Source organism: Mustela putorius, unplaced genomic scaffold, assembly GCF_011764305.1.
Source record: "Mustela putorius furo isolate JIRA1106 unplaced genomic scaffold, ASM1176430v1.1 tig00003836_pilon_pilon_pilon, whole genome shotgun sequence".
Lineage (NCBI taxonomy): Eukaryota > Metazoa > Chordata > Mammalia > Carnivora > Mustelidae > Mustela > Mustela putorius.
In genome coordinates, this window is record NW_025421989.1 from 1,257,827 (window position 1) to 1,284,587 (window position 26,761).

Here is a 26,761-nt window from a genome sequence, read left to right on the forward strand (position 1 = left end):
TCCCATTCTCAGGACCGAATCCAACCCTCAAAGATCCGACCCCTTCATACCATCCCATTAGGGTGCAGGGCTCACACGGATGAACTCTGGGGAGAAACTGAAACATTCAGTCCACAAGAGGTAGGCACTCCTCTTGACCCAAGCTCCAGCGGAGTGAGAGCACACAAAGGTATATAATTAACAAAGTGAGGAGACAGGAAGAGAAAATTCAAACAGCACCTTTCACAAACCCACATCTGCAGCTAAAAATAATGATGTTATACGGAAAGAAGCCTTTCGCAAGCACGCATGACTTTTCTTGCAAATTAGTAACATGCATTCCTCTTGAAATCACCTCATGTGGGTTTTGCACGACGGTGTCGGTAGATTACTTGGGGGCATGGACAGGATAGGAGGGAATTTGGAACGGGGGTGACTGCTGTGTTTCGGAGACCCACCCCTGCCCACAGAGGCTCTCCAGACCAGCAGGTGGGAAGGAACATCAGCAGATGTCCACGTCCCAGGGAATGAGCTGGATGAAAACCCAGCTCTCAAGGCCACTCCCCATGGAAAAACCATGTCATGCTGCGGGTACAAGTTTTTTGTCCCCGGTTGGCAATGTTGGGACGTCAGGAGTTTCAGAATCTGAAGGGTTTCATCAGATGCTGTCGGAACTTGACAGATAAACACGAGATTCTACTAATAACCCAAGGAACACCGAAAAAGGATTGGAATGAGCTTAGCAACGAATATTTGTTGCTCACTCACAGGATGTCAACCCAAGTCCCAACTTTGAAGAGTCTGAGAACAATAAAGTGGCCCCATTACACACTTTATACTCAATAAACCTCACATGTGCATTGACCATTCTAGCCTCCTACACTGACTCAAAATTCCCAACCCAAACTCACCATGTATCTCCTTAAACTTCTCTGAACAAATCTAGCAAAACTAACTATTTTGAATTACTTAAAACACCATTTATAATAAAAAAAGAGAATAATCTCTCTCCGTGTATGTGTAATCATCTGTCTATAAACAGAAATGTATTCATTTTATAAATATTATATACACTTTTATTTGTGCTTCAAATATAGCTACTTTTATTTATCAAGAAATAGGTAAACATAAATAAATATATATAAACAGGTATATATACACGGATGCACCCAGACTCATACAGATACACACACTTTGGGCTTTTTTTTTTTTCTTTTTTCTTTTTTAAAAGTTGCCTCTATGGCCAACATGGGGCTCAAATTCACAACCCCAAGATCAAGAGTCACGTCCTCCCCCAATGGATCCAGCCAGGCGGCCCACAGACACACCCACGTCTGCTAATGTGACTTTCCAAGCTTTCCCTTGAGAACAGCTAAAAAGAAAATGAATTCCCAAGTCATGAAAATGAAGGCTGGCATTGAAAAAAAAAAAAGAAATCATCGAAATCATCTGAGTGTCTCAGATTACTGCCTGAGGTAGCAGGAGGGGTTACGAAGAAGCGAATTATGGTTTCTCTCGATGGACGGAGCAGGTGAACAATGTCCCCTCATTTACGGACTAAGAGAGATTGACGGAAATTGCTTCAACTTTATACCTGAGCTAAATGGATGAGCAGGAATCGGTCCTTTATGTAATCTGGGCAGAAATTCCCCCACCACACCTGTACCTGATGCCTCTCTCACCTTCCCATGTGTCTTGGCTACAGGGCTAGCCCCCGACAACACACGTTCCCCCAGAACCTCAGAATATGGCCTTCTTTAGACAAACACTCTTTTTTAAAAAATTTCTTTTCAATATTCTAGAATTCCTTGTTTATGCACCACACCCAGTGCTCCATGCAATCTGTGCCCTCCATAATACCCACCACCAGGCTCACCCAACCTCCCGCTCTGGTCCCCTCCAAAACCCTCAGACTGTTTCTCAGAGTCCACAGTCTCTCATGGTTCCCCTCCCCTTCCAGTTTCCCCCAACTCCCTTCTCCTCTCCATCTCCCCATGTCCTCCATGCTATTTGTTATGCTCCACAAATAAGTGAGACCATAGGATAATTGACTCTCACTGCTTGACCTATTTCACTCAGCATAATCTCTTCCAGTCCCGTCCATGTTGCTACAAAAGTTGGGTATTCGTCCTTTCTGATGGAGGCATCATACTCCATCGTGTATATGGACCCCATCTTCCTTATCCATTTGTCCGTTGAAGGGCATTTTGGTTCTTTCCATAGACAAACACTCTTTACAGATGTGATTAAGGATCTGGAAATGAGCCCATGCTAGATGGCCCTAAATTCAGTGACACGTGTACGTGTAAGACACAGAATAGGAGAGGCGCAAACACAGAAGAGAAGCCACGTGAAAACGGAGGCAGAGATGGGTGAGATGTGGACACAAGCCCAGGGCCCCTGGGGCCCCTGGAGGGAGTGGAGCCCTGTCCTGCCTGGATCTCAGACCCCTGACCTCTAGAACTACGACAGGACAAACTCCTTTTCTTGTAAACCACCCCATGAGGACTGATGCATTTCAACAGCCCCAAGACACTCACGCATCTCCTAAGAAAGAGGTGTGATGACGTCGGGCATTCAACCGTATGCTTCTGAGAGTATCTGCTGATTTTTACACCAGGGCCCTTCTACACCAGTCACAAGGTGTGTTTTGTTTTAAAATATCATTTCAGCCCCTAAAGTTCGGGTTTTCTGCACAGGTACATGAGCAAAGAGGACTGAAACCAAAACCAAAGGGAAGCAGTAGCAGGGGTTCTGGATGCCAGCCACGAGATGCTCACCCACCTGCCATACATGGTCATAAACAGGAGACCGTGATGAAGATGAATTCCCAGCGGGGTCCCAATGAGCACTTGAATGCCAGTTTTATGGACGTCTCTTCCACACCCTTCAGTGCTGAGATGTTGCTCACTGGCCATGGCCCAAGATCAATACTGGCATGAGAGATACTATATAAAGTACCCAACCCCAGATGGAACTACAGAGGGAGGAGAAGCAGGTATCTATGGATGGTGCCAGCCAGCAGGAAGACAATGCATGATGCGACCACAGAAACACGCACACGGGGGTCTCACCAAGAGACACAGAAAGACCCCAGGCGGGCAGCCTGATCTGGTTTCATCCATCACATCTGAGCTTGACACCCATGCCAACTCACAGAATCAGCAGTAGCCAAATTCAGAGCATCTAAAAGTCACATGGGTGGCAAAGAAAGACTCTAAAAACTGGGAAGGTGTAGCAGGAGAAAGCAGACTTCACATTAGCAAATCTCTACAATGACTGGGTCAGCGCTAGAAGAAGTTGAGTCCCAAGGCTTCTCTGCTATGCTGCTGACAGGCCAGAGCATCTCAGAGTCCCAGAAGGAGCCCCAGCCAAAGGGAAGCAAGCAAGACATCTGGTGTGATGGGAGTTCTCCTGGAAAGAACAAGTCTCCTGGTAGGTGCATGGATTAATTCATTCAACCTGGCAGGTGCATCTTATTGATTCTGGATGTGGAGGATTGGAGTGGTGGCAGGTGGCAGGAGTGTGGCATTTTCCCCAAGCTGCTCAGCTCAGGAAGAGTCAGCTTGACGGGGAAGCATTGTCTCTAAGTCACCCACAGCTGGGATGGCCAAGAGCATCTCGGTCACCTGCAGAGGGCTGAAGGCTTGGAGAGGTCCTATGGGCTCTCCTAGACTCATCTGCCTTAATGAAAATATTTAGTAACACAATCTCCACTGCTTGGAGAAATGATCTTGGATGGCCCTCAACCACAATCCTTGGCTTGTTGGTCTACTGGCATGAAGGCTGGCATCAGCTGCTCAATGGGGGCGGGGGAGGGTGTCAGACGCAGCTGGCTTCCCTAGGCTCCCAGGAGGAGGACATGGCAGGGACAGAGGCTCAGATGGACAGGCTACAGGACAGTCTACAGACAAGGATGTTTGTAATGAAGAACTGACCTCACGAATTGTCCAGGGAAGCGTATGAGTCATGAGCTTTATGTGGCATTACTGGGGTGCCATCCCACCTGAATGGGACACACTTAAAGTGTGCTTAAATGACATAGGCAAAGTTTCTTTCCCCAGAGAACACTTCCCACAGGTAGGAGACGGGGAGATCTGATGGGAGGAATGTGCTTATTAGAATTCACAGGATTCAGACTTGAATAAAATAGGAGGGGGTAGAATCATCACAGCCCTCAAACCTCTTTATGACCTTCAGATTCATCCTTCCCTGGACAGAATGAAGAGAAAAATCAATTCTCTTTACTTACATCTCCTTGGAGGTGTGGTATCTCTGTGCCTTTGTCCACATGGTTTGTCTAGATGTATGACCAATGTCCCTGGTTCACAGCATGGTCCCTGTCACATCAGAGGCACAAGAAAAACACTGGCCAGCAGAAAAAAGTGTTGGAGAACATCTTGTACATTGGGGGATCTCAGTTAAGGGCAACTGCTATGATGATGACCTGACCTTGATGGTCCTGGTCGTGATGATAGTCATGAAGTGGCCTGAACCGACTTCACCCGAGTAAGGGCGTTCAGAATAAGTGTCTTTGTAAAGGTGCAAATTCCAGCCACCACAAGGAAGAAAAGAGAAGTCGGGTTCAATCGTGCTTCTAATATAAGAAAGTTGGAAATGACTGAGTAGTTTTTAATGGGATGTTGCCCGGAGAGACTATATTTTAATCAATGCAAAGCGTATCCAGCTACCATGGTGACTGTAAGGATGTGTGGCGAGTGCTCTATGCAAAAGCAAGGCTGTAAAGTGACAAAGGCAATATTAAGTATGATTTCTTACTGGAAACCTCCATCCCAAGTGACAGAGGTATCAATGAAAATGAATATGCACACAAATTAATTCATTTCTGGTAGTGTCAGGGGAAAAGACGGTGCTCTCAGTTGGAGGAGAAGTTGCAAAATTTTAGCTCAGGAGGGAAGACTGAAAATTTGAGGAAACAGAGTGTCCAAGGTCAAATAGACAATGCAGATTAGTTTCTTCCACTATTCATCCAGACAATTATTTTGAATTAAATATGATCCCAACACAGGGCATGGAATGAAGCCACAGAATTAATGAGTCTCTTCTGTAGCACAGCAGGAAAGGAATATAGTAGGGACAGACTGTGAAATTCAGTGCCAGCAGCTAGCTGGGCATTCCTGGGAAACCCAGTAGTCTCTGGGCATCACTTCCCAAGTTCTCTGATGTTATGTGATAATAGCTGTGGTGGAGTAGAGAGCAACAATCATCACCATAGCCATCATCTCCATCACCAGCACCATCATCTCATGTGACAACACCACCATCACTGCCATCATCACCACCATCACCACCACTACCACCAACATAGCACCATCACCACCATCACCACCACTACCACCAACATAGCACCATCATGCCCATCATCACCATCACCATCACCATCAACACCCCAACACTGATACCACCAACATATCACCATTATCACCGTCACCAATATCACCACCACCAATGTCACCGTCATGACCACCACCACCACCTCACCATTATAACCAAGAATCCCTATCACTAACCATTGCCATCACCACCGTCACAATCACCACAATTGCCACCATTACCACCATCATCGTAATGACCATCATCACCACCAGCAGCAGCAGCATCACCAACTTGACCATCACCACCACCACCATCATCATCATCATCACCATCAACCATCACCATCATGACCATCATAACCATCAAGGTCAGGTCATCATCACAGCAGTTGCCCTTAACGGAGATCCCCCCAATGGACAAGATGTTCTCGAACACTTTTTTCTGTTAGCCAGTGTTTCTCATGTGCCTCTGATGTGCCAGGGGCCATGCTGTGAGCCAGGGACATCAATGATACATGTAGACAAACCACAGCACAATATGTGAGGTAGGTGATAAGGGAGAGGTTATGGGACCAAAGAGGGAAGGCACCTGACTTCAGGAAAGCTCTTTTAGGGTCTCTGTGGTTACTGAGAAGTCTACGGTGGGTAGGATTTGAATGGTCAGGAAGAGAACAGCCAAGAGGCAGAGACAACATGTGCACAAGTAGAGCCACAGAAAGGACACATGGAAGGTTCTCCACCCACATGCATTTACACAGGTAAGGCAGTAGCAGGACTCTGAACTACAGGTTGGGCAGTGCAGATCGGCGAGAACCTGGGAGCTCGGAGGCCAGCAAGGAGGCTACGTTATGGACCAGGACAGGTGTGACCTGGGGTCAGGTAGCGGCAGTAACACAGGAACAGAATGGGTATTTTTGAGAGATGTTGACAACGTAGACACAAAGTGTTGACTTACTGATTGGAGATAGAAAGAAACATGGGGACATAAAAGAAACCATCAGGGAAACTCCAGGGTCTTGCCTCCCACCGGGAGTTGATGGCACCATTGACTGAATGAAACAGAGAGGAGGAAGAGGTCGAGTTCTGTCCTGAATGTGCTGAGCAGGCAGAGAGCTCCAGCTGCCAGGAGTTTTGGAGAAAAAAGATATCAGGGCGAGCTAACGCCATGATCACGGATGCAATGCCCAGGGGCAGGTGTGTAGCATGAGATGCTGGGTTCAAACACCAAGCTTAAGCTGAGGGACATGGCATTGAAGAGACAGTCAAGAAAGAAGACGCTGCAAGGAATGAACCAATTGGTGGCTGGAAAATTAGATACGGTAGCATCACGGTGGGTGATGCAACCACATCTTTTGAGACAGCTGCTGAGAGAACACGGCTGTAGAGTGTTTATCATCATTCTGTTCGCTGAGAATTATGGACGAGGCTATCCTTGCATTAATTCACCTCTCCAGCTAAAATGTGAATTCCACGTCGGGAAGAACACAGACACACCTGACGGACTTAAAGAGTTAGAGCGGTTGCTGGTGGTTGTGGATGCTTTAAATGGCTAATGGTTTATTGAGTTTATGAGATAACTCGCCAGAAGGGCAAGAATGTGGCGTATGACCAAAATCCTTCCCCCAGACATGACCAATTGGTTACAGTTGCCCTTACCTGTGGACCATCCTCATGTCCTTTTATTCCAGTGGGGCAGAATCAATCTACCAGCCTTAGGGTTGGAAGGAAACCCATTTGTTATCCACTCAATTCTTGCTGTCGGCGTAGACAGAGAACCTTCTGCCTCCCAGCTGCTGCTACAGAACTAATTTCTTTAGATGTTCACCGATTAATGGATTTTGAATGATCCTGAATACTTTACTACTATCTTCAGAAATGTACTCCTATTATCGTTCTCCAAGTGAATGAAGATGTATTTGCATCAAGGGAAATTTTCGAACCTATGAATCTACCCAGTAGCTAACGTTAAGCTAGATATTCTGTCCCTGGGTTGGTCAGTAGGGTTGGTCTACGACTTTGCTTTGGAAATTGCCCATCTGGGAAGAAAAGACATGGAGTTTATTCTATTTAACACATAGAGTAAGCTGGGTGGCTCTGGTCACGTTGAATGACATAAACCAAGGGCTGCCAGACTTTAGTCATAAGGAGCCAGGGAGTAAATATTTTTGGCTTTGTGGGCTGAACTCTTCAACTCTTGTCCTAGAACAGCCAGCCACAGACAATAAATAAATGAAAGGGTGCACCTGTGTGTCGATAAAACTGTATTTGTGAAAACAAGTGGAGGGTCAGCGTTAGCCCAGGGTGGTCGTCTGCAGACCTCTGGTCTAGATCACCCTCGGAGGCTTAGGAAAAGTGTAAAGGAACTCCATCACAGGCAAGAACCCTCTTTAGTGGAGAGCTCTGACACTCGGTATTTCAACAGACTGCTGATCTGTATGGGATTTCCATTTCTCTCGGCATCAATTTGGGGAAATTCCACTTTTTTTTTCGGAATAAGACATCCTTTTCTAACTGGTAATCAAAGATATTAGCCCAGAGTCAAGAATAAATTGCTTCTTCCTCCAAATTTAAATCACATTTTATTAGATGTTATTTCCTCTTTCTTGTTCCAAGGCATACTTAATTTGTTCTCGCTCTTCTTGGACGGCGGAAGATGAATAATGGTTTGGTGAATGATGATTCTTTCATTTTTTTTAAAAGGAAATGATTATGAATCTTGTTTGTGGCTTCTCTGTTCCCACTTGGGTGTTTTATTCCTGCACAAATACTTCCATATCCCTGCCCCTAATTCTTACTTCAGTCCTGGGACACACAGACACAATTTCCCCCCCTATTTCTTACTAATTCAAGAACTTAGAGCTGTATAAATTTTCTCAGTATTCTTTGGCTCTATTCTTTAGATGGCAGCATGGAAGAGAAGTGTCACGGGTTCCATTTTTATTGTTTATAAAATACTATCTTCCTGGCTGTGAATCCTCTATCTACGTGCTTTAGAAGGGCAGCTTTCAGAAAAATTAATATGTTTGGGCATGTGGAAATTCCAAGTTTTAATCATTAAAAGCAAATATGAAAAGAGGGCTCCTCACACCTCCCTGTTGACTAGGGGACCAAGGTTATGGATAAAGGGACATGAAGTCCCTTTGAGTAGAACTTGAGTAGTCCCAATGAGTAGAACTTGCAGAGGAAAGGCGGGGGTGAAAAGTGTCCCCCAAATCTGAGACCTTAGCCAGACCAAAGACATGCAAAGGGACCAATGTTGAGTAGGGGGAGGATGGATTCCTAGAAATTTCTGGAGAAAATGGCTGCCTGCTCCATGCCGCCATTCCCCCGGAAGAGAAGGAACCAGAACCTGAATCATGAGACCGGCTGGGGCACCTTCCTCAGGTGCCTGGCTCACTCCTGAGGAAGCCTCTGGCCGTGTAGGGGGCAACAAGTCTGTGGACACTCTAGGTGAGTTTGTACTATGGGGTTATTATTGGTCCCATTCAATGGAGTCACTAGGATGGACAAAGGGACCCCACGGCAAGAAGCTTGTGGTAAAATACATACCCATCTCCAGAACTTTCCATCTCCCCAAACTGAAGCTCTGTCCCCTGAAACACTAACTCCCCACCCCCGTCCCTAGTCCCTGGCCTCACCATCTACTCTCTGTCTCTGGCTCTATGGATGTGACCCCTCTAGGGACCCCACACACACTGAATCACACAGGATTTGTCCTTCTGTGTCTGACTTATGTCACTGAGCACCACGTCCTCGAAGTCTATCCACATAATAGCAGGTGTAGAACGTCCTTCCTTTTCAAGGCTGCGTCATATTCCATTCTACGCATGGACCACATGTTGCTTACCCATCCATGCATCAATATTATCTTCTTGGGGGGGGGGGGCATCGATCAGCCCAGAGGAGCAACTACAAGTGATCTGTACCTTCTCAAACGCACCTGCCACCCCACCGCAGCTCTGGACCATGCTCAGACCTCACCACTGTCACCATCAGCCCCTAAAAAAAGTGATAATAGGTCCTGGAAATGTCTAGCAATGGGAAATGAGGCACTGCGTGGTCTGAGGTCTCGCTCTTTTGAGCAAAGGGGGTCAGCTTGCCTTCAGCAAGGAACACCTCAGTGGGGACCATTTCTCCTTCCCCTTATAGGCACCTCCCAGGGCAAGATCCCCTGCTCAAGGTACATGGTGGCTCCAGGCTGTGAGAAACAGAGGAAACAGCCCCCAATTTCCACCTTGCTGCCATTTCAGAAACTGCAGCTTTATTAATGGACCTTCATAGTTCTCAGGGCTGTAGCAGAATACAGAGGTGTTTGCTGAATAAAGGGAAAGGCAGGAAAGAGTTTATCTGAGAGCCTGACATATAGCAGGGAAGGAGCAGTTGATAAATGTCTTATGGGGCAGGGGGTGTTTGCTCCAAGAGTGGGAGGCCTTCTTCTTGGGGCAGGAGAAGGCCCTCCAAGGATGGGTCCAGCATTGCTGTTAGAGGCCCCCATCACCATCTGTGACCTGAGCTCTGTATCACGGAGACCAACACACCAGAAGGCAGCCAGGATAAGGCGCTCACGCTGAGCTGACAAAGCCACCTTGTGACTGTTTGAACGACGCTCATTACTTCTTATCTGCTAAACAGTGCGTACAATAGGCACCGCCAAAACCACGCGATAATCTTCTGGGTAATTAACTTGTAAAACAACCCCGTCCTCAGTACTGCTGACACTGAGACATTTCCCCGACAAGACCATTTGGCAGAGAACATGATGCCTGATCAGAAACTCAGCTCTGAGCCCGTGTGGAAGCTCCCCTGGGGCGTTGAAGCCAGGGAGGCAAGGGGATACCCTCCACCCGCGGAAGAAGGTGAGAGACAAAAATTAACTCAGAGTCCAGAAGGGGCTTCTGTAAAACAAGGGTGCGTGTCAGGGGCTTGATGTTTGGATAAAAGACATACATCCAGATATGACACCAGGAAGAATAAGTAGTTGAACACCAGGTGGGGATTCCCCCCAAAGTGGGTCCAGACACTGACAATCAAATCAGAGCACTGCTACCCCAAATCTGTAACCTTACACTCACCAAACTTGATGTTAACGTACCTCCACATTGCCAACCCCTAGCTATACCCCCAAACTAGAGCCAGACCCTCATTCCAATCCTGATCTGATGCAGAGCTTGACACAAACCATAAGATAAAAATTAATTCTAACATCAATCTCCAACATTAAAACTCTAAATTCACTTTAATCCTAAACAGGACCCTAGTCCTAACCTTAACTCTAACGTAATACTACACACTGACGCAGACCCTACCCCTTACCAACCTTAATGTTACCCTAGACCCTGATCCTAACCCTAACCTTAGCACTAAGCGTAGACCATTACCTTGCTCATAGCCCTGACCCTGACTGTAACGCGAACCCCCACCCTGATCCTAACTGTAACCCTAACCTTGACACTAACCCTAGACCTAAACCCTGACTGTAACCCAGACCTTGATTCTAAGACCATGAACCTAACAGTAATCCTGACCCTAACATTCACCATAATCTTAACACTAACCCTAGACCCTAGCCCTAACCCTGACCCTAAACCTCACGTAGACCCTGACCCTAACTATCCTTTGAGGTAACACGAAAGCTGGATTTTCAAAAACTGAAAACACCGTGCACAGCCGCTCATCCTCCCTGTGTAAACCCCCTACCACCTAGCTCGACGTGTGCTTACTCATGAACCCTCAGAATCGAGTGTAGAGGGTAGTCTTTCCTTAATAAAAAAGGTTCTGCATGAAAACCAAGGAGCTCCAGAACTATGAAAGGATAGAGGATTCTTCAATGCCTGTAACTAAGGGAAAGAAGCTGGCCTGAAAACGCTATGTACTCTATGATTCCAGCTATAGGACATTCTAGAAAAGTCAAAACCATGGAGATGGTAGGAAGATCAGTAGTTGCCCGGGTTCAGCGGAATCGGATAACCAGGTACAGCACAGAAGACTTTTAGGGCAATAAAATGACTCTGTATGGCACCATAATGGTGAATCCACATCACCGTACATGTGTCCAAATCCAACAGAATGCACAACACCAAAAGTGACCCTAATGTAAAGTATGGAGTTTCATTAACAATAAAGTATCCATATTGGTTCACTGTTTATAGCCAATGTGCCATAAATATGCAAGATGTTAATAATCAGCAAAACTGGGATGGGGGGCATGGTTGGGCATTCCCTGTATTACGTGCTCAACTTTCTGTAAGCCTAAGACACTATAAATCATTAAGGTGAATTTTTTTTAGTAAAAGTCAAGATTCAACCAGGTCTGGCCATAGCAGTCAGGCAAGCAATTTTCATGGCGATGCCTTCTGCCCACCCCCAGGGACAAAGAAAGAATGTGTGTTACAGGTAAGAGGGCTTTTTGTGACTTATTTCCCAAAAGGACGTTTTTTTAAAAAATGTATTCTCACCTTTACTGTCATGAGCAGAGTACATATAGCATTTGCTCTGAAGTAGAAGGGTCGTTCTGTAAGGTGAGATTTCTATAGACAAGTGTGCCCCGGAAAACCAGAGATAGGAAGCCACACTCTAAGACAGCAAATTTAGGAAATCCTTGCCCTCCTGGGGCATCACACCAATGCTTTCATTATCTCTCCAGCATCAGATGGGCGAAAACACGTCAATTAAGAACTCAAAACAGGACGAGTCAGGGCAGGTGCCTGATGGGAAAAGCCCAGCCCTATGGTAATGATGTTGAGTGACTGATGGACTGGCATGTCAAACACCGAAACTCCATGGTAAGTCCTCCTCCTTCATGCCTAGAGTTTATCAGGATATACTAGGCTATGGAGGGATGACATGTAAGTTAGGGAAGGAGAAAAAGACTGAACCAACCCCACGGCGTAACGTGTAGATGAGCTCCAAGTATATAAGGCCAGCTCAGTGCACATGAAGATGGGTGACCAGATCACCCAGGCAGAGAGCAATCTCTACCCCCAGGTCCTGAAGCAAGGCATGGCAATATCCACGTCCTATGTCATTGGTCACATTTCACCCTTGCCAGTCCTCCTCAGGCCAACACAGCTTCACCAAGTGGCCTAATCATCACCCAGATGAGCAGTTCAGCATGGAAACACACAGGGGGGTAGAGGGGTAACCATGACTGGTGCCAGCGTCCTGAAGAACCCCCTGCCAACATCACTCCATTCCTGGTCGACTCCTCATTCTGTGTTTCAGAATACATCTCAAGGGGAATGTGGAACAGTGTTCAAGGATACAAATCCAAGGGCATGGAGCATATATAATCATAAAAAATGTGCATTGATAAGAAATGAGATGAATGATTAGTTATATCGCCACAACGGAAGAGTAGGTAACCATAAAAATAAGGACGTCTGTTTATTAACACAGGAGGAATTCCCACAAGACAGAACGTGAAAAAGCAAGATGTTATGGGTAGACAGGAAAGCAGGATCTCGTACTGGTTGATGGATATGGATCCAGAACTCAAGCGGCACCTGGCTTATGCTTCCTCCTGGGGCGATGTTTTGGATTTGAGGGATCCATGAACCTGTTATGGGTTGTGAAGACCCTAGAACCCTCTCCAGCTCTTGGGGGCATTTTCAGAGCCCTGGGGGAGTGCTCCCTGGGGGAGCAACTCTGCTGAGTTGCTGCTGATAGAAAGAGGTGGCCACACCACCATGTCTTTCTTGGTGCCATTTTGTCTCATCAACGGAAGCATGGAATGCTTTTTTTGTTCTCATTCACATGTCCACTCACACCACATACTCTACCTACAAGCTGGTGTGTATGTAACAGGCCTTCCTGGGGACAGAACACACTACACTACACAAACCAGGGTTCCCAGAAGACCCTGGCCAATGGACACCCAACTCAACTCCTGTTCACCAGTTTCTTTCTTTTCCTCTTCCCGTTGCCCTCCACCTCTCCCCGCCCCCAAGGATCTCACTTATTTCTGAGTTCATTCCTGGACACTGAGTTCAAATTCCAACATCTCTACTTGTTAACTGCATGAAATTGAGCAACTTCCCTAAACTCTTTATGACCCCACTTTCTTCATTTGGAAAACGTGCACAGTGGTAACACCTACGTCAAAGGACAGGACACATGACTCCTTTGGTACATGGCAAGTATCCAATATGATGTTGACTGTTCCCCTGAGTATAGCAATTGCTAACATAAAGGACTTTAGTGGTTTCTTTTGCTCAAAATTTTTACTATAACCTCACAAGCTTATTAAAGAATGACCACAAATCCTGTTTTGCCAAAGGCAGCTCTCATTTACCCCTTCCCCCCACGGAGGATATGTCTCAGATTTTGCACTGCTCGAACACAAAATAGTAAACAGATGAGTTGAGGAGTCAAAGGTCAGAGTCTGGGGCTGTTGGGACAGCTGGAATTGATAGTCCAATGCCAAAACTGAAGGGTGCCCAGGCTCAGAGCTCGAGCAGAATATAACAGATGAGCTAAGAGGACAGTGGTCAAAGTTTGGGGCTATTAGGGCAGCTGCAATCAACAGGTACAATCCTAAAACTGAAAGGCTATGGGGGGTGGGGAGCACCAAAATGCAAGCAGAAACTTCTGTGGACCCCTTGGTCAGCCAAAGGCTCCAACTTGAGACACCCAAGGAGCTTGGAAGCAAACAGCAGCTGGAAAGCTGAAAGGTGAGCAGAGACATTTCAGCTGCTGCCTGGTGTTGGGGAGACAAGATGACAAGATGACATTTGAATCCTGCCAAGTTGGAAGGACTTGGTGAACATCTTGGACTCTCACCTGAAACCTGAGATGGTCTCTGTCTTTGAAGAAAGGGCTGCATCTCAAGATGAAGATCTCCGTCCAAGGCCCAAGGGCAACAACGAAATAGACTTATGATAACCCGACTCTAGCGGAACGTCCACAAGATCTAGGTATCCCGCAAGTCGTATCATTGCTTGTGACAAAACTCAACATTCTTCAGAGGAAGATAAGCAGAATCCAAGATTTGTACCATGGATCAATCACGGTGTCTAATACACAACAAAAATCACCTCACGTGCAAAGAAACAACAACATGTAACCTGCTGTCAAGGGGGAAAAAAATCAATAGAAACAAACCCAGAGATGATGCAGATGTTAGAATTAGCAGAAGAGGACTTTAAAGTAGCTCCTACATATTAAAGAGGCTATAAGAATGGATGGGTGTCAAGATGAGGATATGAAGAATGTCCAAAAAGACTAACTAAAAATAACCAACTAGAAACCCTAAGCCTGAAAAATACACTTTGTTTTGCTGTAATCAAAAAACCCAATCATGGGATTAAAAGTATAATAGATACAACTGAAAAAACCAGTTGGTGAACTTGAGGTAGGTCCATAGAAATTATCCAAAATGAAGGACAGAGAAAAATTTTTAAAACCTGGGATAAAATGAACAGTGCTCATTGAAATAAATGCCAGAGAACGCCATACTATCTAATGGATGTGTAACCGTAGACTCATAAGAACAAGATGGAAAAAACAGAACAAAGATTTTGGGGGAAAAAAAAAAAAGGCTGAAAATCCTCTAAATTTTTTCACATCCAACTACTCAGAGATATAGAAAACCTTTTACACCCAAGCAGTATAAACATGGCAGGGAGCGGGGAAGAAACCACACCTCTACATATTCTCAAACTTCTAAAAACAGAAAATAACAGGAAACATGGGAAAAGACACTTATATTCATGAAATATTGATGATAAGAATAGCTGTCTTCTCATCCCAAATGGCGAAGGTCCATGTCAGAACAACTTTAATATCCTGGGGGTCAGAAGATGTTCCCAACCTGGAATTCTGTAACCACAGAAAATAGGTTTCAAAAAATGAAGGTTAAGTAATGACATTTTCAGACAAGGGAGAGGTACGGAAATTTGTGATGACCAGACCCCACAGCAAAGAAATGCTAACAGGAGTTCACCAGGCTGAAGTGAAATGGGCCCAGATGGAAACTTGGATCTACAAGAGGGAACGGGGGCACACAGGAAGATCGGGAGTCGACAGGGAGCACCTTACCTGCAGATAAACACTTAGGACCCTGCAAATCCCACAGCTGCTCTCTGGAGAGAGTACAACGTGGCTCTGTGAGAAAAGCATTTAAGATAAAACGTGCAAGTACAGGAAATATAAATATTTATCTCCAAGGCCCTACAGTACCTTTTGGAGACTCTCCTGGACATAAGGGTTTACAGCACCTGCTACAAAGGGGGATCTAACGACTTCATAACTCACTAACGTGATGGGTTCTGCCTACTCAAACCCACATATCCCATGTGGTTCTATCTCTGGGTCTAACCAATGTCTGTAAAATATCTTTACATAACACCCCACATTTTATTAAAAAACCAAAAAACACCCTTTGTTACTCTATGCATCTATTCTACAGTAAAGAAAATCTACTTCATTTTCCCCAAAGGGAAAAATGTCATAGAAGGAATGTTTCTGGAATAATTTCCTGAAACCGTTACAAGTGTGACATCCCATTGGTTGGCTTAGATGCCCAGACCATCTTGAGATGTGTTCAAAGGAACCATTTGAGAAGCGTCCAACGGAAGAGTGGAAATATAATGGCTACTGACCTTGCAGGGAGTGAAAATATTGCATAAATTATCGGTGGGGGAAGCAGAATGTGGCAGGCAGTCTAAGGATGAAAATTCTTCCTTGTGGGATTTTTTTTAATCCTCTAGGTATTTATAGAGGAGCTAAGGAAACCAGGCAGACAATCGCCCTCTCTCATAGAATTCAACTTGCTAGTGTTTCGAAAGGTTAAAATTAATCGTTGCAAGCCTGAGAAATGAAGAGCCTTTTAATGTAAGGAACAAGGTGAGAGCTATAATAGCCGATTAAATTTTCAGAAAGGGCTCAGCGGCTCCTTCCATTGCTTTCAGAGAAGACACGGTGACCTTCTAAAACTTCTAATTACCCCCCAGGAAACCAGCTGTCTGTCTGTCTGTCTGCCTGGCTATCATCTAGCTAGCGAACGCGGCTGCTTATTGCCTAAGTTGGGACATTAAATTAAAATTGAAAGGTAAAAAAAAAAAATGGGACTCTAGTTTGAAAAAATTCATGTCAATAAGGGCCATTTTATGTTAACTAAGGAAGATAAGTAGTCTTGGATATATGCTGGACCTAAATATTCATGTAGAATATTGTTCGAACTTCTTTGGGGATACCATTGACTGTTGGCCAACAAACTCCTGTCATGCTCTTCACCATAGGTAGTGGGTGTTGAGAACTCTACGTCATAAAGGAAAAACAAATGTGCTGGAAGGAACACAGAAATCTATGCCATCAACACTCACTCAAGTTTTTCCATAATGGACCAAACTCTAGAAGGATCATTCTGCAAAATCAGACAGTCTATGAGTAGAAGAAAATTGGTAGGTGTCTACTCATGGCAAGGCAGGTCTACATTCAAGATATGAATCTCTCTCAGATGACAAAGACCAGCAGATTGCGATCCAGAGACGCTAACAACTATTTGCATAATGAACACCAAACTGACGTCATAGTATTTTTTGCTTCCATGGCTAATTAAAGTATTCTGTAGTCAGTTGGATAATCCAAACATCATAGTTCAAAGACATGTTTCTAAGGTGAAACCATCTCACTGGTAAGTGCACACAACTGACTTTTCCCGGCATAGGAAAATTTTTCTTTCAACAAAAGCAAACTGGACGTGAGACCTGAGCAAAAAGCCCATGAATCAAAGAGCGGGCCCTTCTTCCCAATAAAGACAGAGCAAGTGACTACTGGCGGGACAATGTTAGGAAAGACGGAGAGTGGTCAAGAACACAGTTTTAAAGAACACAAAGCAAAGCCTTATAAGAAGATTGTAGACTCCACATTCTCAGTAGGATCATGATGAAGGTTTAGGATGAGGGAATTAATCCTAATAGGCTTTGTGTGAGTCTATGGCAAATAGCTAAAACAGAATGACCTTCTCTAAGTCCTTTCAATAGTATTTGAATACTCTATTTCCATTTGGGTTCGCTGGGATGCTGTTATGTCTTTTCTGTTGTTTGTTTTTGTGATGGTGTTGGGTCTCCTATTTTTGTTTTCTGTTTCATTTACTTATTTATTTATTGTGGTCCTAGAAGGAAGAGTATCTGCTCCAAACAAGACAGCCTTCTTCGGCAGTCATGACTCAAGAGCAAAAAAGATTTGGGCACCATCGATACAATGATAAGGTATTCAAACTCTTGTCCCTGGGAAAATCTCTCAAGAGAAAATCTCTCTTGTCCCTGGGAAATCTCAGGAGAAATGAACCACATCGCCTCGGTTCCTGAAAACACTCATAAATTCAACCTTCCAAGAGCTCAAATAGTTGAAGGCTGGTATGTGCGCTTCCTCCCACCTCAACCTAAAGTAGGATGTCCACTGACCAAGACCTCAATGGCAGAAAGTACCAGAAAGTAAGGAAGATGAAGCATTCAATTAAGAAGTTAGTGGGTTTGTTTTTGTTAAACTTACATTAAGTCCAGAGAAGAGGAGGAGGTAGGCTGGAGAGCCTGTAGGCATCGAGAAGTCATTGTGTTCTTCACAGGAACCTACGCTAATGTTAGGATGTGTGCTTGCTTGCTCAAAAAAAGAATAAAAAAAAATCTAAAGAATCCACAGAGACACAATTACCCAACACGGAAATCACAGAAGAACCATAATCCATGAGTAAGTGTGGCTCCGTGGGCCTCAATCCAAGTTGCGTTACTGGTGTTGCAGGGATGGGAACTTTGGAGGTCTCCAGTGGGTCCACGCTGGTCTGGAGAGAAGCGTCTCCCTCTGAGCTCAGCTCTGGAGAGCATCCTGAGCTGGACCTGCCTGCAGGGAGTTGTGCTGAGAGGAAGGTGACCTTGCAGTCCCACGAACAGGGAGTGGCCCCTGGTTGTCTGGATGATGTCTCTGGGGGGTGCCCTGAGCCTGGATGCACATTCAGCCAAAGCAAAAGTCTGTTCATGGACCACGGCCCTCCCGCTCCCACCCAGCGAAGCCCCAGCATCCTGCGCCTGACGTGCCGGGAGGGGGCCCTCCACTGACCAACGCCTCCAAAGGCTTAGCTTTTGATCTAAATTTAATACAATGCTACTTTCTTGTTTAATTCATTGCATCTAAAACTCACTTCAAAGCCTGTGTGTGTGTGTGAGTGTGTATGTATGTGTGTCTGACTCAGACCTCTTTCCCCCTGCTCACCCTATGAACCCATTCGGTCATAATCGACAGAGGCAATGACCTTGAATGGGGTCCCCATTTGGAGTACCCATGCTGCACACCTCAGGGCTCACCCGGCTTGGGTCCAGACGCCGCCCTGACCCCACATGACCACTCCCAGGCCAGGTTACACCCAAGACCCGATGACCCCCTCTCAGGGCTTTTGCTGGTCCTGTTCTAAGAAGCAGAAAGAACAAAGCAGGACCAGCCACCCCTGCCAAGGACGCACAACCATGTTTCTTGTACACACAAAGAGTCTGCTCTTTTCATAAACGGACGTGCCCGGGAGCAGGAGGCAGTGATGGGGAAGAGCATGCATCGAGATGGGCTGAGGTTCCTGGGACTGCGAATGTGCCCCTGCAGGGTTAGCCAGCCCAGGGCCTGGATCTCCCAGATACTAATTCCAGGTCTACTTGGTGGCATTTGAGAGGAAAGAAGAAAACAGAAACCGCCAACAGAGGGCACGTCAGCTCTGATGCGAGGGGCATGCCTGCCCCCAGAAGAGAACACACCGTCCTACACGGTTAGGAATCACTGTCTTCATTCCTCGCAAACCCTAAGACCCTCGGAAGCCTACCCTGCAGCTCAGCACAGAGGAGCTGACAAAGAGCTGCCTCTTGAATGCACGGGCTTTGCACACCCACACGTGAATCTCAACCCACAGCACGGACGCCAGCAGTAGCCATTTCTAATGTTAGGAATCGCTTCTAGAACATTCTTTCCTTTGACAGGGCTATTGGTTACAGCTTTCTTAGAACATGTGAAACTCTTAAACTTTATGAATGAACCTTTGCTCCCTCCTTGCTTGAGTTGTTTGGCAAAATGTTCTTTAAACTATCCTTTTTTTAAAAAAATTCACTCAGAATTTTTCAAAAGTCACAAAGAACACATGATTGGTGGTTTCTCATGAGACTCCTCCTTGGGTCTGGAAATCAAGGGCTAGTGCATTTGTAACAGGGCCATGAGGGTTCAAGCAGAGGGAAATGCAGATGCCCAGGCCCCATTCTCAAATGCTCTGGCTCCTCATGGGGCCAGGAATCTGCATTTGTAGCCTGTTTCCCCGTGATGGTGCAGAACTAGAACACAACTGTGTTAGAGAACGCCACCCCCGTGAGCCACAGTAAATGGGGAGAGGGACAAGGATCATCTGTCATAATCATTTCTGTGCAGGGCAGGTGACAGAAGGCATTGGCTCCCATCTGCAACAGCGGCCTGGTGTTTTACAAAGAGCCAGACCAGCACTGGGCTACAGGGGAGCTCTCCTCCACGTTCTGTCCCAGGATCAAAGGGATCGTGCCACAAAGGTCAGGGGCAGCGGGAACGTCCCCCAGACGTGTGTGCACACTCTGTGTGCACAGAGCGAAATGCCAACTTTCAAAGCTTCCTTGGACAAGCTAGGTGCGGAAGAAAGTTACCATGAGACAGATGTTCACTAGACTTGCCCATAACATGGCTTTCCTTGTGTCTCATGCCTTAGTAAAAAGAACCACCACTGGTGAACGTGGGTGGCTTGGTCAGTTGAGCTTCGGACGCTTGATTTTGACTCAGGTCATGATCTTAGGCTCATGGGATCAAGCCCTAAGTCAAGCTCTGTGTAGAATCTCCTTCTCCCTCTCCCTCTGCTCCTCCCCCTGCTCATTCTCTTTCTCTCTTTCCAATAAACAAATAAAATCTTTAAAAGGAGGAGGAGAAAAAGAAATGGAGGAAGGAGAGGGAGGAGGAGGAAGAGGAGAACCACCATCAGCTCAGACCGGAGAAGCCCCAGTGTCTGGGATACGCTCGTAGCGCCATCTTGGTTGGGTCCAGTCCAAGATGGTTGACGTGCGTCTCCTTTTCTTAAACATGAGGCCCACAAGCAGGGCTCAGAAAGTACTCAACAGCATTTGCAACGAGGATAGGGGTTACAGATAGGTGTCCACGCCTCGGGTTGGACAAGTAGAGAGAGCAAGCACTACAAGATTTGCTAGAGCAAGGCGGAGCCAGACACATCCATGATGGAATTATCTGCAGCCCAGAACCAGCAACCAGTAGACACACCTGCTGGCAGTTGCATCGGATACTTCCGGCATGAAGACATGCTACTGAGGCCCCCCAGCCCTGGAGACGGGTACGAAATGGAAACAGGGTCCCACTGTCACAAATATGCAATCAACTGGTGCATTCAAATGCTTTCATCATAAGATGCCTCCACAGAGCAATGCTATCACTGGGACATGCTTGCTGCTATTCAGCACTCTTCGGGGGGACTGGAATTCCCCAGAAGAAATGCACAAGACAGACATCCCCACCCCCGAGTGCCGCCTCCCCCCGCCCACACTCATGATCCAACGTCCAGGCCTGCAGCTCAGCTGCCAACACCAACTCGGAACAAGGACAAGACCCACGAGGCTCGAGAACACTACCTTTGTCATTCAAAGTCTCTTCTTGTATTTGTCTCACGGCTTCCTGGGCTTTGCCAGTGTTATTTCCAGCTATAAGGGAAAAAAAAAAAAAAAAAGTATGATCAGTGGCCAGGTCCTCCAGACATTATCAAGCACGAGAAAATGTTGTCTTGAGGTGCAAAACACAACCTTGAAGGGGGCTCTTTATGGCTTGTCACCGAGCTCTGGTGTGGAACGTGGCCACCAGAACAGCCTTGGCCAAGGCAACATACCAACTGATGGAGGATTGCCATTAGCTTGCAATGGCGAGAAGGAGAATGTCTCTGTCTTCGATGACTGGGGTGTGACGCAGCTGGCGGCACAAAGCACATGGGGCGGGGGACGAGAGCCAAGGGTCACATGAGCATAAAGATGGTAGAAGGAAGATCAGAGCACACATAGAACCTTCTAAGAAACTTTAGTGGACACCCGCCTCCCCCCCACTCACTGGTGGTCTGAGCTGCAAAATGACTGTGGGCCATTCCCTCTATGAACGTGGGATTTCCCATTTCCTCATCGAGGACTCTGTACAAACTCCACAGGGATCAGTCTGGGGAAACGTGAGCTTAGAAGAATGGTCACGTGTGTTTTGTGTATGAGGGACATCGCCGTTAAAATAGAGATGGTGACCTCTGGGCGTTAAAATAGTGAAGGAGGTTTCTTTAGTGTCTTACTAGATGGTAGTGCATTGATGTTTGGAGGAAGGCATCTTGTTTTCAACTGCGTCCCTGAGTACACAGTCCAAATTTTAAGGTGTGGCAAATGGAGCTGCCATTCGGGCAGAAGATCAGGACACCCTGTCTTCCCACACCCCAGCGCTCACGATCAACTGGACCGCAGGCAGATGTTCAGCTCCTTTGTGGGGTGAGCCAACCCCGAAACTCCCCGCCAGGGTGAGTCATGGGAGCGCTTCTGTACAAGGCGATTGGAGTTGGCATCTAAGGAACACAGGCGTGGGAGTGAAGCTCCTGGAGCCCCGAGAAGTGACAGGTGGCATGAGGACAGCAGGAGAGACACCTGGCCTGGGAGGACCAGGTCCTAAAGGGGTGGAGTGGCTCACATGGCCCTCCCACCTGCGTCCAGCTGCTGCTGGCCAGGTGTTCTCTGGGTTACAACCCTCTTGAGATCTCCATGAAGACGTATCACCAAGCAATCCGTTCCGGAGACATTTCTACATGCTGTTTTCCTATATTTTGTTTGATTTTTATACTCGAACTAATGTACAAGGGGCTCTGCTATAGATCCCCCCCACCACTTGCTCCTACATTAATTAGTCTGTGTCATCGACAAGTGCCCCCCGCCCCCGCCAAAAAAACCCCGATGGAACACCCTTCCCAGAAGCAGAAGGCTTTACAACAAAGAGTTAAGGAAACACAGACAGCAGAAGCGGTGAACGTTCTGAAATCAGTAACGTCTTTGGCTCCAGCTGGAGATGAATCTGAGATAAATATGGCAAAAGACATCTTCAGGGGGTGCAGTTAAAGGATTATATAAGGCACCACCACCTTAAAGGAGTTCAAAGTTGCAGACGTCAAGAAAACGCAGCTGTGATAGTATTCACACCTTCGGCTCCCTTGAAGAAAGAGCATATTACGCGGTTGTTAGATTTTTGCTCAGAGGGTCTTCCTGTGTTGCGGGGTGCACAGTCAGACAGGATGCCATACTGGAATGTTATATTCCATCTCTAAATGTTCTAAGCCTCAAAGACAACAAAATAAAATTCAACTTTCTCTAAGCTGGGGCCGTGTACATGCATGACCTTATTTTGGAATTTCCATGCAATTTTAAAATATTCAAGAGCCATCCACCGGCGGGCTACGTACGCTTCTGGCATTCGCCATCTTGGCATCAAAGGTGGCCCAGTGGGAGCCTGCGTGAAGTGGGAGAGAAGATGTTCCATGTCCCGAATGAGGTATCAATGGCCAGAGAAAGTGGGGGGCATCCAACCAGAAGGGGAAACTGGGCATGGTAACACCTCCCCTCAATGGGCAGGTCACTACTCTCCCTAAGGCACTGCATTAGAGGCATGGACACAGGCACTCTTTTGGCAAAGGTCATCTTTATCAGCTGGCTCCCCAGAGTTGGATATGGAACCTTGACCCTATGCAATTGTTAGAGATTTCCTACATTTACTGACCAAATATTGCATGTGAGGTAGAGTACTTGACCAGAATGGAAGGTAGGCACAAGCACAGTGGGTCTGCCTTCGGCTCATGCTTTTGGTGGGAAGCTAAGTTTAAAGACATTGAACCCAAATCAGGGCCAGTAAACTAGGAACCTGGGGCCACATCCGATGATCTCCTTGATGTGAAAAGAAAAAAATATATATATATTGGAACAACAGCCATACCCATAGCTTTAAATATTGCCAATGGTGCTTTCTGGCTATCAGGACAGAGCTGACCATTAAGAGACACACTTAAGCAAATATTTATTATCTGGTCCACACCAGAAAAAAAAAAATTTACTGGCCCCTGGTCTCAAAAGCCATCTTTTATATGGCTATTCATAAAGAATTATAAAGACAGATCCTCCACCAAAACAGTATTTTGAAACTATGAGAACTGAGATATTGTGAGCAAATTAGAAATTTAATAATTAATGTATTTATGGCAATATTAATGTGCTTGGGTTGGACCCACATTCCCTTTTCCAATTCTTCAACAAGTAACTGATTATTGTTTAAACATTAATGGACTCGGGATTGGCAAACTTGAGATTGGATATACACATCTCTTAGTTTCCATTTAGTGTGAAATTTACATTAAAGTGTCCACGATAATATTGTGTTAGGTGGCCTTGTATCAAACTGTCACACAAGATGAAACATTGTCCCTCTCAGAATATATGCAGTTACGCCCTGAAGGACGCGGGGAGGAGGGAACGTTCACACTTCATTGGACTGCGCAGGTCAAACTGTGACCCGTGCAGACACCAGAAGCTCTGTGGGAAAGAAGCTACAGGAAGGGGAGAAGCACAGGAGCATTCTGTTTACTTCAAGAGAAGGAGAACTTTGGTGCAGGCAGGACTGTTCCTGGTCTCAGCAAACATCACCTAAATGAGGGGGTGACAGGGGAGTCAAGGTTCCAGTCCTCACATGCATAAGTACCACACGCTCCCTCACGTGCCTTCACTGCACTCTGTCTGTACATCACACTCCTCACTCAACTAGACCTCCTCATGAGCGACCCAGCTAGAATTCATCATAACCTACCAAACCAGACCTCATCATCACCTAACCGAACTAGACCCCATCATCACTTAACCCAACTAGACCTATCATCACCTAATCCAACTAGACCTCATTATGACCTACCTAACCAGACTGCATCATCATCTAACCCAAATAGATCCCACAATCACCTTACCAAACTAGACCTCCTCATCACTCACCCAACTAGACCTCATCATCACCTACCTGAACAAGACCTCATGATCCATCCAACTAGACCTCCTCATGACCTACCTGACCAGACTTCATCATCACCTAACCCAACTAGACCTTCTCATCACTCACCCAACTAGACCTCATCATCACTCACCCAACTAGACCTCATCACCACCTACCTGAGGAAGACCTCATGATCCGCCCAACTAGACCTCCTCATGATTTACCCAACTAGACCCTATCATGACCTAAATCATCTATCTAGACTTCATCATGACTTAAAATACCACACTGAGGCAAAAAGCAGAGAAATGGAACAATTTTTTTTTTCTTTGCATTGTACTATTGCCAAGTTTCACAAAGAACTAAGAAGATGAAGAAGACAGGTGCACTAGAGAAGTAATAAGGGGCAGAGATAACCAGTGCTGGATGCCAGTCCCTGGCTTCTCAGACTGGAGGGTCCTCCCCATCCTGCTCTATCAGCTTCCTTCTACCAGAAGCCAACCTCCAGCAGGCCCTCAGAGGAGACTTTGACTTCTTCTTTCCACGATGTGATGTCACTTTCTTTTTGTTTTTTTTTTTTTAGTTTTTAAAAATTTTCTTCATTTAAGAGAGAGAGAGAGAGAAAGTGAGAGCATGAGTTGGGGGCATGAGGCCAAAAGGAGAGGGAGAAACAGATACCCCGCTGAGCAGGGTACCTGATGCAGGGCTTGATCCCAGGACCCCAAGATCATGATGTGAGCCAAAGGTAGACGCTTATCTGACTGAGCCACCCAGGTGCCCCCCTGACATTACTTTGATCAAGTCATCCCAGATGGTGGTGAAATCCAAGACAAGGCAGTAGTCTCCCGGAGACCTGAGTCCCTCTGATCACACACCATGTCTCCCTGATGTGCTCAGGTCCCAGGGAGAGAGAAACACATCATGTGGATGCTAAAATTGAAGAGGAGTTCCAGAAATGCACACTCAGATGGGTCCCCTGTCCTGCAGGACCCCCTCATCAGCCAACGACTGTTCTTCATCTGGGTGGGGGAAGTAGATATGGATGTTGGTAAAGACTGTCCTTGCAAAGAGTTGTCAAAAACTGTTCTGTCATTTCCACATTGATTCAGACAACAGGGATGTGGACCCATCTCTGAAGAAAAAAAACACGGATGAGGAAAATAGTGAGGTCCACCAAGAAGTAAGCGTCCCCTCCCAAAGCCTGGCAAAGGTATACCGTTCTATAGATCAGTTGGCTCATGAGAGAAAGGTGCCCACATGGGTCCATGAGGGAGGAAGCACTGTAAGAAACTGTACTTTTTCAAAAGAGTGACCCATGGGAAGGGCCATGCAATACAAAAATTTTAAGTTGTGGAGTCATGTTTGACAAAAGTGATAAAAACATCAAAGTTAGGAGCATGAGTCCATTTGATTATAGGAATGAACAGCTAAGTATATCCAGGTGAGTCACACCTCTGTGAGGACAACAGAAAGCCACACTGGCTAGACCTGGGGGCTCTCCATCTGGGTTAAGAGCCCCCTCGGAGATCCCCTCCCCCATGGAACGCAAGGGGGTCTTTGAGTTTAAACACAAGTAATCAACGTCATCATGGCGGCCAACACTAATGTCTTGTCCAAATGCGGACAAGACACAGATGTCAGGGCAGGGTCTATGACTTGCCTACCGACACAAACCAAAGATATTTTCAGACCCAAGTTGAGGTGTTAAAGCTGACTCAAAATAAAGTTTGAGATCGTCACAGCTTCCAACCAGTAGGAGTTATGGAACCCACAAGTACGTCATGTTATTTGTCCTATAAAGATTTCATGTCTATAATCATGTGGCAAGTTTGTGTTCTTACATATTTTTATATCTGCATCTCAGTATCATTTGGTTTATAATGGTGTGGATTTTAGTTTGTGCATTTAGGCATCACTGGATGTTTGTGGGGTCCAAAGACCGAGCTTGTGAAGAGCCAGGAAGGAGTGGAACACATGCATGTTTAAATACCCTGCCCCAACTATAAATTCTGACCCCAAATTATCCTTCAAAAACTGATGGCGGGCAAAAAGATGGAGGAGAAAAATGGGAGAAAGGAAGAAATAAATCATTACTCTGTTCGCTTCCCCAGGCAAAGAAAATACCTTCGTTTTCAAAGAGGAGTTAAGACACCAGGGTAAGGAGCAGAGAGAGCGTTTCAAAAGAAGAATGGACAATGTAGTCTATGGGATGCAGCTGCAAAGGAAGCCAGTCTTTGAACACCTGTTCCAAGTCGACACTGGGCTACGCCGTGTCTTCCCCAAATTCGTATGTTGAGGCCCGGACCCCCACACCCCAGGTGCTCAGAACCTGACCTTATTTGGAGAGGGTGTCTTTAAAGAGGTGGTTAGGGTAAAAACAGGCCAATGACATGGGTCTTCATTGCACTAGG

General features: G+C 46.1%; 1 protein-coding gene across 5 annotated transcripts in view; it reads right to left on the bottom strand.

The window, feature by feature from the left end:
- DHRSX (dehydrogenase/reductase X-linked) overlaps nt 1–26,761 on the bottom strand; it is a 212,553-nt gene that overhangs the window by 159,249 nt on the left and 26,543 nt on the right. For all 5 annotated transcript variants that reach the window (XR_006609437.1, XR_006609438.1, XR_006609436.1 and 2 more), the window contains one exon: nt 20,942–21,010. Coding sequence is in view for 2 of the 5 variants with exons in the window: in XM_045089256.1 (XP_044945191.1) it covers nt 20,942–21,010 (69 nt within the window). In the remaining 3 variants the exon portion in view is untranslated. The remainder of the gene's footprint in view (nt 1–20,941; nt 21,011–26,761) is intronic.